Below are 16,166 nucleotides of genomic sequence, written 5' to 3' on the forward strand. Positions count from 1 at the left end.
TTGCTGACCCCCGCTATAGTCGTTAGGGCTAAGAATTACTTGTAATGTTAAAGATTATTAGCTTGCTTTAACGCAATCTGTCACCAGCGACCTCCCTATCCAACTGGCTGCATAGTCACATAGCCGTGGGGTTCACCTGCTTAAAACACTGTTTTTCTTTTGCTGATCCGAGGCTCCGTTACGGAGTTATGAATCTTTTTCTTAATCTGCAAATAAGGCCTTTGGTGCAATGAGGGTGTCGCCGTTACTCTTGTTGCACCCAGGCTCCGTTCCTTTCTATAGCCTGCCCCTCCCTCACTGCTTTACCAATTCCCGGCCATGTCATTCAAAGCTGTGAGGGAAGGGCTGAACACAGAGAGAAGTGGAGCTTGGGTGCAACCAAAAAAAAAACACGCTGAACGAAAGATTGCACCAGAGGCCTAATGTGCATATAATTTTTTTTTATCATAACTCAGGAATGGATCCTTGGTTCAAGAAAAGAAAATCAGTGTTTTAAAAGGAACCTTTCGCATTGAACATGGTGTTTGATCTGAAGGCAGCATGTTATAGAGCAGAAGGAGAAGAGCAGATTGAGATCTAGTTTTATAGGAAACTTGTAATTTACTAATTTCATTTCCCGCTCATTCTGAGCTGTGAAGTCCAGGAGGCGGTCCTATCAGTGATTGACAGCCTTCTCTCTATGACTGGGTATACAGAGATAGCTGTCAATCACTGATAGGACCGCCTCCTGGACCTCAAAGATCAGAATGAGCAGGAATTTGAACATATAAATTCCAAGATTTACTGAATCTTTTCCCATGAAACTATATATCAATCTGCTAATCTCATCCTGCTCTATTACATGGGGCCTGTAGCTCACATTGCAGTTTTATGGTGACAGGTCCCCTTTAACCAGAAGAACCACAGCCATGTGTCTATGCAAACAGCTGGATAGGGAGCTCGGTGGTGACAAAGGTTAATGGCTTCCGTTCTACAGGGTAAACTCCTGGACCTAATATAATTTATATATTGTATAATAAATGTGTCACGAGTGATTAGGAGGTGAAGCAGAGCCGGAATGATCATTGAAGGGTTCGCCTTTGATTAAAAGGGCCTAAACCTTTTGCACTTTTGTATATGGGATCCATACTTTGCTCCCTGGAAAAGCCGAGCTGATGACACCTGAAGGTGCAGAGCTGTAAGACGTGCCAACCAACAAATTGTCTCTAAGGGTCTTTTTACACATGCCTAATGATTTGATGGGAGCTCATTTAAATAGCTTTTTTCATCACTCCCCCATGCAAACTGTATGGGAAGAATAAGATCATTCAGTCCCTATACAGTTTGCGTGTTGTTGGCAGCATATCCCCTGTATACATGAGGGGATCCGCTGCCGACAACGAAGATTTTTAAGTCTGCATAAAAGATTGAATCGGCTTATTTGATTTCTGATCATTGCCATGTTTACAGAGGGCAATGATCAAGAACAAGCGTTCTTATGAAAACTGGTTCAGCCGAATATCATCCAGTTTGAATGCACTTTAAAGGGTTTTTCCAACTTTTTTATTCTGATGACCTATCCTCTAGTGTTCCCAGTGACGTCTCCGGCACGGATGTGTGGGCTTTGGAGCTGCCCTAGCCGCTCTACAGACTAGGGCAGCGCTAAATCCCGCTCATTGGGAAGCCTGCACCTAGCTTTCCCCATGGAGAGCCCGGTGCGTCACCAGATCTCCAAAAATAGTCTTTGCAACGGAGAGCATCAGAGCATGAAGTTCTACGATGTTCATATCATGGGGGAAAACAGCGATATGTTGGGGTTCAGCTCTGAACCCAGACAACCCCTTTAAGCCATCTTTTGTGTTCATGAGAAGACTACACAAGAAATACAAGAACCATTGTAAGCTGTGTGCTATCTGTGCACCGAGAGGGGAGCTCGGGGGTGAAATTGTGTAGCTAATGGAATTAGGTTTTAAGTAAATCACCTCTGTTGTCTCTGGGTAAATTGATTAATTCTTTCTCAGATGAATTTGGAATACATGTGTAATCGCCAAGACTATCGCACCCATTTAATGAATGTTCCTAGTTCTGCTGGGGGAGATAAGATATTAACTTGTTGTACATACTCTTACGAACAGGCTGCAATATTGTCACCTCCATTTATCATCATGTGAAGGCAGAGAAGCCTACCAGCCTCTACGTCATCCTCCAGGTTTTTCCTGCACCAGCTTACTGGCGAAATATATTTTCTTAAGATCTGCTTTGTAAACAGTGGGTAGGAGATGGAGTTTCTGTTGCTCTTGCCACCCTTTTATATGTTTCCTCAGTGTCCTATTATTTCCTAATTTTATTCTGAGTAAGGCACGCTCTCGGCTCCGCTTGGAGAATTAGGAGCATCTTCTATCGAGGAGTGTTTGTTACATTTAACATCAAGCTGAATTATTCTTGCAGATGCTTGGGCTCATTAGAATTCAGCGTATGTTATTGACGTGAGCCTGTGGGAGTCATACCGGTGTCATTACTTGCATTCGAAAGGGCAAGATTTCAGTATTTCATATGGCGCATTGAGGAGGCTTTTACATAATAAATACATTAGTGTAAGAGAGGTTCTTGTGTAGAACAAGAGACAGTAGAACCATAAAGTTCAAACTTTAACCACACGTCATATTACAGTTATTTAGCATAAGTGAGTACATATGAACATATGCACCTTTTAACATCTTAAGGGCCAGTTTAACACAGTGGAATTTTCCAGGAGAATTTTATCATGGGCATTGTGCCAAAATTGCGCCGGCAGCCGCGTGGTGTCTTCCTCCCACTGTAATCGATGGGAGGCTGCGCTGTATTTTTGTGGGCATCCCTTTTTGGCGCGCTGTGTGGACAGCTGCCACTTAGAGCCATGGCACATGTCCGCTCACGATTTAGTTCCATTTAATGGAGCTTAGTCGCGAGAGGGTCAGCAGCATCCATATTAAATAACCACTGCAGAAATAGTGGAAGTTTCTGCAACGATGTACGGGGCCTAATTAAGAGGCAGCATCTCTGTTCACAAACCTCCATAGTCATGAAAATAACTTTTCTGCAGCAATATTTTAAATATTAGACAAATGAGTGGGGAGGGTGGGGATGCAGCTGCAGTAATCTCCTCCTTATTGTGCGGGAAGCTGCAGACTTGATGGTGGGGCAGTGGGAGACCACAGGAAAGATAATTCATAAACTTAGAGCACACAGCACACCTCACCATCAGGAGAAGCCACTTGGCCGGAATGGATAGAAAGAATGTACAGGTTAGACACACATTTCTGGGTTCTTCTATAATACTTGTACTGCTTTCAACATAGAGATTGAAATAATGAAATATGCTAACTCTTCCAAAAATCGAGGAAACAATAAATATCTTCCTAAGCATAGCATTCAGATTCTTTACTTTCTTCCCTGCATTCCTCTGTTTATTGGCCTGTGTCATCTATAGGGGTGACATGTCATATGACTGTGGCCACCAATCAGAACTTGCCATGGTGACTTATCACCCAATTCAATGTCACTTCTTCTCTCTAGATGGGGAGAGTAGTGAGGAACCCAAAAAAGAATAGTTTAAAGAAGTTTTATGAGATTAATGTGGTTTATAACAGATATGTTAATGTACAGTTATTGACAAAAAGAATAACACACCCAGATAGAAATGTCAGATTGCTGCAAAACTTGACATGCAGTTTTGTCTTAGGGAGATGCGTTAATAATTACAGGTTTTTGCCACAAGACGGCGTAAAATTGCTTCCCCTATAAAAAGGCTCCCTGAGGCTACTTTTGGGTAAAGTACCTTGTTAACTGGTAGACATGCCTCTACAATGCACTCTTAAGACATTTTCCAGAGTTGACAGACTTTGAGAGGGTGCACATCCTAGGACTAAGAGAAGCGGGATGCTCATTTCAACGATGTGCCCGCCATGTAGGCCATTCTGACCTAGCTGTGACGAGGTGTTGGGAGCAGTGGTTATGTGAGGGCACACACATGAAGAACAGGTTTAGACAGACCAGACAGATCACCAGTAGTGAGGATCTCTTGAACCTCAACAAATACGAGTAGCTCCCACAGTTTTGTTGTCCACCATCCAGGCACCTTCACTAAACACACCTGTCTCTGTTCACACAATTTCCAGGCACTTATCCGAAGAAAATTTGGTCTCACGCTTAGACAACCATACGAGATTGAAAGATCTACAGGCCCAGCTGCAACATCTGTGGGCAAATATGCTGCAAGATACCATATGGAACCTGTGTGCCTCCATGCCCAACTGTATCTCATCTTGTATCTAGGCTAGAAGTGTCCCAACAGGGTACTATCCTTTCACTGTCTTTTTCACATACTGTATATCATCATTGCATTCATAACTGTAAAGTTTAATTTGGATCCAACAACTCTTCTTCTTGCACATTTTTTTTTATCGTCAATTAGTGTAGTTTCTTACTTCATGTATATCCCCCCCCCCCCTTTTATTTGGATGTTACCTATCACTCTGATTTGTTTCCATCCTCTATATACCACTTCCTGTTGCTGCATCCAACCAATCCCATGATGCACTTCTCCTTTCTCTGCCACATCTCCAGCACCGCCCCTAGCAATGCCCAGCTAGTTTGTCGTTCCTCCCACCCAACTAGTTACATATACACTCCCCTGTCACTGCCCTTCCCATGGACATAACATCACAGGAAATAAGAAAGAGCTGCATGGACATGGTCATGTGACCACAGCCCAGAACGGAAGATAAGAGCAATAAAGGGGAAAGAAATACACCACAACATGACAGCTACCTTCATAAATGATTATTTTGAATGAATTGATGCAAACCAGTAAACCCGTTTTTTTTAAATGTTATGATTTGCTACAACTTTTTAACCCCAGAAAACCTACTTAGAGCACATCTCGCTAAAATAGATAGATGAATATTATCATATTAATGTGTTACTGGAAAATGGAGACATTCTGTAACGTATTTTTAAGTGACAGTGTTTTTTTTTTTTCATATACTTTTTGTATAACTTTTTTCTTTAGATAGTTAGACTAGACAGAGATTTCAAGCAGCAAATGAAAACATGAGAGTCCATTAAATACTTTATCACAGAACAGAGACTTAATGGAGAAATAAACTGATGTAGAGATATGAGTACAAAAGACAATATGTTCCTCTAGGATCTGGGCTTATTGTAAAGCTATTGAAAAATGAAATATAAAAATAACTTATTGAAAAATAGGAGAAATGAGGAAACGCATTGCATTTAGTAATATACAGAATATGAAGTACTGAACATCACAGGGGCTATACAGATGTACTAAATGTTAACTTAAAACTTTACATGTTAGACACCATTTCAGTAAACCTTAAATTATAACTGTCATATTATTATTTTTTCCATATTTTGATAAAGGTGATTAGTAAGACCTTAGTGGCCATCTTCAAATTTTATATTAATTCTTCCTAAACCCTTAAAATCATTCAATTTGTCCCCCATAGCGCCTATTCTCACCTTACCCTAAAACTGCGTTGCTAGGAGAGGTCCGTTCTGTTCTATCTGTTGGCTGCGCTGGAAGGCGGGAGACGCACGAGCAGGCTGCCCTGCTAAGTGCATGCGCGCTCACATCCATTCCCGGAAATGAGAGCGCTGTACAGCCGAGTCCCGTCCGAGATACGATGGTATATTCTAACACCCAGGTGTTGCCATGGTGACAGGGACGCTTCCCTGGGAGTTAGAATATACCATCGGATCTGAGTTTTCACGATCTCAGTGAGATCGTGAAAACACAAATCCGATGGTATATTCTAACCTGGACGCGTTCCCATGGTGATGGGGACGCACGTCTGACAGGGCGCTGCCATCCGTGGTCTTAATATGCTTAATTAAACTATACCATTATCGCCTCTCGCTGCCTTTCCTTTACTTATAAAAAGTGTTTTTATCAATATGCACATTACCTTACTTTGTGCCCAAGACGCCGTCTCCTAGTGCCTCCCAGCTCATTAGTATTCACTGCACTGGGCGGCTTTTTTTTTTTCTCCCGACGCAGTGAAATCCCGCGCATGCCCAGTATATTCATTGCAGTTTCAGAATTGGACCTCTGCTGATTGGCAAAGGATTGCCTTCTCCGATTAATCAAGTTTTCTTCTTCATCGAATGAATGGACATTAGCATGTCAGGCTAGAAACATCAGAGAACACCCTGCAACCATTGCTGGAAGAACACAAGCTGGTGGATGCAGCGTTATGGTCTGGGGAATGTTTGTGTGGCATTTTCTGGGACCACTGATCCATGTGGAAGACGTTCTCCATTTGGGTATGAATCTATTTTTGCAGATCACTTACCTGCTGATTGTCTTCCCTTGGGGCGGATTGGATCTTCCAGCAAGACAATGGGACTTGTCACACGGCTAGAAATGTCTGACATTGGTTGGAAGAGCATGACCAAGACTTCCAAGTACTACCCTGGCCCCTTAATTCCCCAGACAGACTTGAACTCAGTTGAGCATCTGTGGAACCATCTCAATCATCGTGTTCGCTCTGTGGATCCTCCACCATGCATCCTACAGCAGCTGTAAGATACACTGCAGTCAGCATGGCTCCAGATACCTGTGACAACCTACCAGGAGTCACTCCCAGACCATCTAGCTGCTGTCAATGGTGCACACAGTGGTCCCGCTGGATATTAGCTGGTGGTCAGAATAATGTGACTCGACTGTCTATATCGACCACAGGAGCAGTCTGAGAGTCATCTGGGCTCAAGTACATTACATGGGATGCCCAATGAAGATATGAAATTGTCTCTAATCCACCATTAGCAGGGGAAAGCTGCATCTCTCCATAAATGTAAATATTCTGTCTGTGGGTATGCCATAAATGTCTAATATAGTAATAACACTTAAAAAAAACACATATCATTGTGTTGTTGCAGTACAAGGTAGGCATTGCATCCTAAAGCCCAGAGGGTCCGTCCTGCCCCGCATGATCATTAACAGATCCCTGAGTTTGTAGCAAAGCTGAGTTTGTCCTTGTCTTAGCATATTATCGTGAGAAATCTCACACATTTATTCCTGCAGCATCTGTATATAAGAATATTGTATGTTTCTATAAAATCATTAATTTTTTATGTTTGTATCAAGCTATTTCTTTTTTGTTACCCAGTCCGTATGGATTCCCCTAGCAGATATTAATCCACCCTCTTATATGTGTCACCGAGGGAAGCCACGAACAATACATTGTAATAAGAAGCATTGTCAGCCTATGGAGAAAATGATCTATAGAATCTGCAGTATAGCCTGGGGAGCCCGATAGAAAATTGGATTGTGCTGACAATATTACAGTGTTGGGAGCAATCGATAAGTAAATGGCCAGATAAAAAGGAGGTGAACAATAACATGACATCGGAGCATAGGTGGATATGAAAGTGAACGTGATATAAATTGAAGAGAAACAGAAAATCCACAGTAAATTATTACGTGCGCCGGGCTTTTCACTGCATCCAAATATGCACAGATCCACTTGTCATGTGTTGGACTGTTGCTGATTTTAAATGGTTTGTAAAGTGTACGAAACTCATCCGTACATTAGGACATTACACAGTGTATTAGAGATCAATGCAAGATTTTCCCCTAGATTTCAACAGAATGAGATGCATGTAATTAGCTTTTATTAGGGGGGCATTTTTAACAAAAACTGTATTGTCTAAAGTGGACGACTCCTTTGTGCCCTCAGTGATTTGCATAACGCATATGGAAACCTTTATACTGAATTTTTTATTGTTCCTTTGCTTCCCGAATGTAAGATGATGCAACTCTGTAAATAGTCTCCACTAAGATGTCCTACCATTTTGCTTCTGTAGAGTGTGTGTAATTCCTTCACCTAGCTACTGATGCTGCAGAATCTGACATAAATCCATCAGAGCACTGCTCCTGTTTCTCATGGCTCTCTGTGCTCTCCAACTCCTTTTTGTTAGGGCTCATGCAGAGGATCATATGTATTTTGTAGTCCGCAAAAACGGATCTGCAAAAAATATGACTTCCGTGTTCATTCCGTATTTTGCGGAACTGAACAGCTGGCCCCTAATAGAACAGTATTATCCTTGTCCGTAATGCGGACAATAATAGGACTTGTTCTATTTTTTGCGGAATGGACATATGGAACCGGAATGCACACTGAGTTTATTTTTATTTTTTTGCGGCCCCGTTGAAATGAATGGTTCCATATACGGTCAACAACAGAAACAGAATGGACACAGAAAGAAAATACATTTGTTTGCATGAGCCCTTAGAGATAGGAGGAGGTTGTACACAGAATATCAGAGTTTGGTGAGAAGGGGGAAACATGGAGGACAGCTTTAAATCAGGGCAATTGCAGGAGGAGACAGCATCATCCTGGACACACAGATCCAGCTTATATTACTGTGAGGGACACAAGCACATGAGAAATGTCTGAAACCTGGGGAAGGTTGTATGGTGATTGTCAGGTGGCTTGAAAATGACTGAAGTAATGAAGAGTGAAGCCTATTTGTTTGTTTTTTTCCCTTAACGTAGCAACCAGTGATAGTAGTTTGATGTTAGAGATTTCTCTGCCCAGGGACTCATTTTGTTGCAAGTTACTAAGGCTACTTTCACACTGGCGTTTTGTTTTCCGTTTGTGAGATCGGTTCAGGGCTCTCACAGGCGGTCCAAAACGAATCAGTTTTGCCCTAATACATTCTGAATGGATAAGGATCCGCTCAGAATGCATCAGTTTGCCTCCGTTCCGTCTCCATTCCGCTTTGGAGACGGACACCCGTTTTGGTGTCCGTCTGACGAAACTGAGCCAAATAGATCCGTTCTAACACACAATCTAAGTCAATGGGGACGGATCCGTTTTCTATGACACAATCTGGCACAATAGAAAACTGATCCGTCCGCCATTGACTTTCAATGGTGTTCAAGACGCATCCGTCTTGGCTATGTTAAAGATAATAAAAACTGATCCGTTCTAAACGGATGCAGACGTTTGTGTTATCTGAACGGATCCATCTGTGCAGATCCATGACGGATCCGCACCAAACACGACTGTGAAAGTAGCCTAGTCGTAATCTATATTCGCTTATCCTACAGTAATCATTGACCACAGTCATTTGATTTGATACGGTAGGTGTCAATTACATGAGCTTTTCTGTTCAGAAAAAAGATAAAGAGTCCCTGATTTCAGTATCAGTTGGCATTTACCCAGAGTATGCCATGTAACATTCACCATGACTACACAGTATCATATAATAATGATTCGCCTTCCTAAATTAAATCTCAGACATAAATGTAAACCAGCTCACCTTACAATCCACAGCCCTGTGCACGGAATGAGCCAAGCCGATCGCTCTTGTAGAATATAAGAAGAAGAGATGGTCCCAGCACTTGCAATAACTCAGTTGCCATTATTTCTTTCTATTTTCTTTCTTGTAGCATGTAACTCACATGGACACAAACCTTCACCCCAGGATGGTTGACGCATTTCAAACACACGTTGGTTCTAAGTCGTAACCCAATGAGAGGTTCACTGCAGGGCTTCAGATATACCACCCCCTTCCAATCACTTCCGGGGGTGGGAATAGCCCAAGGCAGGTAATGTCTCATTAACTTGCCACACACCAACATTATATGTCAATAACAAAACAAAACAAAATAAAAACATAAAAAAAAAACTATTTAAAATTTTTATAATAATACATAAGTTCCTTTCTCATGTTTAAACCCATGGGAAACCTAGTATTTATCCTAAATATCCAGAAAGCCTCTCTTTGTAGGATCATTTTTTTAATATCTCCACCTCTAGGAGTGGTTATCACTTTTTCTATTACAAAAGCCTGGAAACTCCTCAAACTGCGATCATGTAGAGATATAAAATGCTTGGCCGCATTTGATGTACCTAGACAGGAAGGATTAGTGATATCATTTATATGTTCTAATATTCTAGTTTAAAATTTTCTAGAACTGCCTACGTACATCAAATCTCATTCCACACATTGTATAATATAAACTATACCCACCGTGTTACAATTGATATAGTGGTTGATTGGAAACTCCAAAGTATGTTGCGAGTCATAAAAAATTGCCACAGTATATTTGCATGGATTGCTGCCACACTTCAAGAATCCCTTATATGTCAACCAAGTATTTTTTGTGGTAACAGTGGCATTAGAAAAAAACAAAGGAGAAAGAGTGTTTCCCAATGTTCGCGAACGTCTGGACACTATTCTACAGCCACCCTCTAGTACTTTATGTAAAATGTCATCCTTATATAATATGGGGAGGCATTTAAGTACAGCATTTTTTATCATTGAAAATTGTCTGCTGTAAGTTAATACCAAAGTAGGTAACTTGATCTTATTTTTATTATTGCTATATTTGCAATTCTTATTTGTAATTTTTTCCTCCGTTCGGAACAGTAACTCGCTCCTTCATTTTTTCTGCGCTATACCGAGGGCTCTAGTAAGCATCCATTGGGGATATCCTCGGTCCTGTAAGCAGGAAATAATATCGGCACATTCTCTATTAAAAGAAGTGTCAGTGTTGCAGTTTCTGCCTTTATGGAATGTAAAGGATGGTGACTATTAGCCCTCAATATCGTATTGCCAGAAATCTCCTTCCGATATGTTTCTGTTTGTATTACCTTATTGGGCACACCCGTCAGCTTAAGGTCTAAAAAATTGATAGTATGAGCATCAAAAGAACAAGTGAACCTCAAATTGTACGGGTTATCATTCAGATATTCGCTAAAGGCCGGTATGGCAGACACATTGCCCTCCCAAATTAGGAGCAAATCATCAATGTATCTGCCATACCAGCTCACCATTGAAACACCATTGACAATTTGTGTCACTATAAATGTATCTCTCTTCCCAGTATGACACCACCAGGTTAGCCAGCGACGGAGAAAATTTTGCCCCCATCGACACTCCTTTTTTCTGGACCTAAAACAAATCCGCTACGCCCAGAATATAATCAATCAGGTCAGTTGAGTGTTTGCTGTATCTCTGTAAATGATACTCCAATGCTAGAATGGCCACATAATGTGGTATTCACGGGTACAATGAAATAATGTCGCTGGCTATCCATGTGGATTTAGCACTAAGGCATCTCGGGACATCTGAGGTATCTTTTATATATCCCGGGACTCTTTTTGCCAATGGTTGCAAAAAGGAATCAAGCCACTCCACTAATCTTTCTATACCAGAGACTATAGGACGCAGGGGTGGTGGATTTATACCTTTGTGTACTTTTGGTAAAGCATGGATGATGGGTGTAACTGGAGTTTCCACATTTAAAAAAACAAACTGTTTATGCGTAATCAATCCCATATCTCTGCCCTTGCAGAGTACTCAGATAAAATCCTTTTGATATTCATTCAAAGGGTTATTATCCAATTTTTGATATGTTAAAACATCCGATACTATACACAACTGTCACGCCCTGCCCTGTGAGTGATCTGAGAAGATCTGTCAGACTTGCTGCACGTTAGTCTATCTGGCAGATTACTTTGTTGTGGCTTCGGGCAGGATCCCACCCCCTCACAGGTTCTCCTCATTAGTTTGTTAGTGATGCTATTTATCCCTGCCTCTCACTATAGCTCTTGTGGTTTATAGTTTCTCCTGGAGTTCTCTGCTGGCGTTTTGTGGATCTCCTGCTCCCAGTTCGTCTTCAGTTAAGTCCTCCTTCCTTCCCTTCTGTTATTTTTACTGGCTACGCCTTAGGTAGACAGGGGTTCCTTCATCTTGTGCAAGGAACCGGTTGTCTTTTCGCCTGCTCCCTACCTGAGGGTTTGTATCAGTTGCAGTAGGGCTTAGGTTCGAGTGCATGAACACTTTTATCATCCAGATTTGTTCATGTTGGTAGCAGTCAGGGATTGTCAGGAGGTGACCTTTCCCTGTTCCCTAGCTGTGGGGCCTAGCCTGCTGTTTTGTTTAATTTTGTTGTGTTTGGTTTGCTTCCCTTCCCTCTCCCTCCGTGACACCATCATCTGTTGATAATAAATATCCTTATTCATTAACACAACTGAACCCCCTTTATCTGCCATTTTAATTACTATATCACTGAGGCCAACTAATTCCTTTAAAGATCATTTCTGTTTATATGTTAGATTACCATGAATTTCTGCCTGTGAATAAGTACTTTGTATGGCAATAAGCTTTCTCTGTGGTTTCCTGAAAGACATTCATACTATGAGTCTGGGATTTTAAAGGATAAAAATGAGGATTCAGTGCTTATATGACTCACTTGAGCTGTTGTGTGCTACTGAGTCCTCATTTTCCTGCTGCAAACTCTCCAGACACACCAGGGAAAGTTGTTCCTTAAAGGAGAATCTCGTATAATTATTCTCAGTCAATTTGTGTGTCTGTGAGTATTCACAAATAGTAGAAGAAGAAAAAATCTCCGTAGGTGCAAAATTTAGTCCCAAAGCTAACACTTCCTCTTGTTCTTCTGTGAGGATGTGTTTAGACAAATTTAACATGTCCTGTATTTTATGTCCATTTAAACCCACACTCACTTTTTCTGTAGGCGTGCGGCCACGGGATGGTTTATTTTTCTTTTATGTTTACGTCCTGCACGTTTTCTAAGTTTTTTGGAGTGCTGGTAAGTCCAGACCTATTTTTAGTTTTTTTTGTAGTAAGAAATACTCTGTTGTGAACTGGTATGCTTTGTACTCTTGGAAGGATCAAAAATATATATTTTTAAATTTTGTAATTTTTTTTTCCCCTTTTCATGCTTATCCCATGGAAAATCGAAGCGAACGCAAACATGTTTTTGTCAAGGGGGATAGGATCTTGCTTTTAAGAATGCTAACCACAAAATGCAATTTTTAAATTTTTTTTCCCTTTTATTCTATTTATATGTTGCGTCTTTTTTGTGTAGCAGAGCCAAATTAATGGTGGCATTTGCATATGGGTTTTCATAGCATAATACACAAAGATGCATTACTCATGTAATTTTATAGGTGTACTTTGTTTTGTGTTTATATAAGTTTTTTTTGTCTATATAATCATTTTCTGTTCTATGTTATTGACATATAATGTTGGTGTGTGGCAAGTTAATGAGACATTACCTGCATTGGACTATTCCCGACCCCGGAAGTGATTGGAAGGGGGTGGTATAGCTGAAGTCCTGCAGTGAACCTCTCATTAGGTTACGACTAAGAACCAACGTGTGTTTAAAATGCGTCAACCATCCTGGGGTGAAGGTTTGTGTCCATGTGAGTTGCATGCTACAAGAAAAAAATAAAGGCAACTGAGTTATTACAAGTGCTGGGACCATCTTTTCTTCTTAAATCTCATACAAACGTAAAGGGTTTGTGCAATGCAAAGATATGGAGGATACGTCATCCTCTGACTCCCGGCACCTCCGCTGTTCGGCTGGTTAAAGACGCCGCGGTGCTCATGCAAGCGCAGATTCCGCTTCAAAATTACTCACACCTCGTCTCGCTTGTAGAGGTGGCGCAGTGTAATTACAACTGCTTGTCCCATTCAAATGAATGCGACGCGCAGTTATAATTACACTGGGCCGCCACAGCAAATGGCGCACAGGTAATGCACAAGCTTGCACAAGCGCTGCTACTGATCTGCAGGGGTGTTGGGAGTCAGATCCCCATCGATAGCAAAATTACTTCTCCTTACATGTCTTTTTTTAGTAACTACTTGAATTCTCCACGTAATAACAACTCTGACACATCCTTTTGTATACAATAAGTGTATGTTGTGCTACTCCTTTATTATTCCTTATAGAAGTTTATGAATAAATTGCCAGCAGTCTGAAATAAAGATCCAAATGTGTGTTACCAGTTGAGGTATATCCCTGCACACCCTGACACTACCCAATCAGTGCTGCCAGTGGCAGACTGTGCAGGGTTTCCCCCCTCCAACAGGTACCTGGATCTTTACTGCAGACGGCCGGCAATTCATTCACAAACTTCTAGTAGGAATAGTATAAGACTGTCACAACATAGAGTTATATGAAGAGATGCTTCATAATTTTTATTTAATTGGGATTACAAGATTTTTCTAAAACAGACAAGTCAGGAGAGGTGACAGAACCTCTGTCATGGTCTTACCTTCTGACTGTTCTCCTTCGTTTGACATGTGCTGGCGGCCATCTTTGTTTCTGGGTTTCTTGTAGCCTCCCACCCTGCGGCTTCTCCTTCCCACTGGGAGGAGCTGGATGCCTAGCTCATATATATAGGAGGTCTGTGGCTTCAGTTCCTTGCTTGGTCCTCCTGTGTTCACATGCTTCTAAGACTGCTGCTGCTTCTGGTTCCTGATCCTGGCCTCGTCTGACTACCCCGTTGGTTCCTGATCCTGGCTTCGTCTGACTACCCTGCTGGTTCCTGATCCAGGCTTCGTCTGACTACCCTTCTGGTTCCTGACCCCTGTCTACGCAAGACCCTGCTTCGGTTTAGCCATCCGTTTGGACTTTTGCTTACAGCTTGATTTTCAATAAAGCCTTCTTATTTCCACTTATCTCTTGTTGTACGTCTGGTTCATGGTTCCATGACATTAGGACCAAGCCATGAATTCTGACGGTACAGGGCCATCCTCGCTACCTACGCTGGTTGCCAGACTTGATCAGCAGGATCACCTGTTGGGTCGGTTCGCTGTGGCGTTGCAAACCCTGCTTGAACGCACGGCTCATTTCGCTTCCGTTGCCGATGGGTCGGTTGTCGCTCCTGGGCCCACTCCTTCTGCCACTCCGGTTGTTGCGCCAGAGTCTACCCCGACACCTGTTGCTGCGCCTGCGGTGTCTCGGGGTATGACCGGTTCTGCCCCCCTTCCACAGCGCTTTGGGGGAGAGCCAACTCAGTGCCGAGGTTTCCTTAACCAGGTGGGCATTTATTTCGAGTTGCTGCCACATGCCTTTCCTACTGAGAGATCAAAGGTGGGCTTCTTGATCTCGCTGCTCTCGGACAAGGCCTTGGCCTGGGCCAGCCCTTTATGGGAGAACAACAATCCGGTGGTTGCCGAGTTTTCCGGTTTTGTTGCTTCTCTTCGGAAGGTATTCGATGTGCCGGCTCGTGCTGCCTCTGCTGCGAAGCTCCTTATGTCCATCAGACAGGGTTCACGATCCGTAGCTGAATACGCCATTGAGTTTCGTACCCTGGCAGCAGAGGTGGGCTGGAATAATGAGGCTCTGGTCGCTGCTTTCTCTCATGGTCTCTCGGATGCCTTGAAGGATGAGGTTGCAGCTAAGGACCTACCAGTGGAGCTCGAGTCTCTTATTTCTTTCCTGATTTTGATTGACACCAGACTCAGGGAGAGACCTTCCTTTAAGGAGAGCCTGCGGAGGTCTTCTAACAGATTGGCGCCTACGTTTGCTGTCCCACCCGTGCCTCCCTCTCCTCCCACGCCTCCTGGGGATGACTTGTCTGGGGGTGAACCCATGCAGCTGGGGTTTGCTCGCCTGTCCGAGGGGGAGAGGGTACTCCGGAGACGCGAGGGCCGATGCATGTACTGTGGTCTCGGTGGGCATTTTCGGTTGGCATGTCCGAACCGTCCGGGAAACGCTCGCACCTGAGATCCTGTCGGGGGCAGATCTTGGGTGGAGTCTCCTCGTCCCCGGTTTCCCGTGTTGACAAACCACTGATCACTGTTGTCCTCTCCTGGGTCGGGGGCTCGGTGACGACCCAGGCGTTGGTGGACTCTGGTGCTGGTGGTTTGTTCATTGATAGTGTGTTCGCTGCCGCCAATTCCATTCCTCTGCAGCCTCGAGGTTCCCCACTGGCTCTTGAGGCGATAGACGGCAGACCCCTTCTGCCGCCACACGTGACTCATGAGACCCTTCCAGTGGGGATAGCCATTGGTTCCGTTCACAGAGAGTCGGTCTGTCTCCAGGTTATTTCGTCTCCACACTACTCGGTGGTCTTGGGGTACCCCTGGCTCCAGAAGCATAATCCGACTTTCGATTGGAGATCGGCCGAGATCCTCTCGTGGTCACCGCAGTGTGGGGCTAGTTGCATCCATGGGCCTGTCAAGTTGCTGTGTACTTCCTCGGACTCTCTGTTGCCTCCTGAATACGAAGAGTACCGGGATGTATTCGATAAGGTGCGCGCGGTTGCCCTACCTCCGCACCGCCCATACGATTGTGCCATAGAGTTACAATCTGGTGCCGTTCCTCCTCGTGGCAAAGTCTATCCACTGTCGGTAGC

The 16,166-nt window shown here is 43.1% G+C and overlaps 1 protein-coding gene across 2 annotated transcripts in view; it reads left to right on the top strand.

Annotated features, from left to right (window-relative positions):
* Positions 1 to 16,166, top strand: part of STK39 (serine/threonine kinase 39) — a 347,782-nt gene that overhangs the window by 289,505 nt on the left and 42,111 nt on the right. The window contains exon 17 of one of the 2 annotated variants that reach the window (XM_044303627.1): positions 4,137 to 4,200. The exons of the other annotated variant lie outside the window; for it this stretch is intronic. Coding sequence (XP_044159562.1) covers positions 4,137 to 4,171 — 35 coding nt within the window. The 3' untranslated portion in view covers positions 4,172 to 4,200. Of the gene's footprint in view, positions 1 to 4,136; positions 4,201 to 16,166 lie in introns of those variants that run through there. 2 annotated transcript variants of the gene reach the window in all.

This window comes from Bufo gargarizans, chromosome 8 (genome assembly GCF_014858855.1).
Source record: "Bufo gargarizans isolate SCDJY-AF-19 chromosome 8, ASM1485885v1, whole genome shotgun sequence".
Lineage (NCBI taxonomy): Eukaryota > Metazoa > Chordata > Amphibia > Anura > Bufonidae > Bufo > Bufo gargarizans.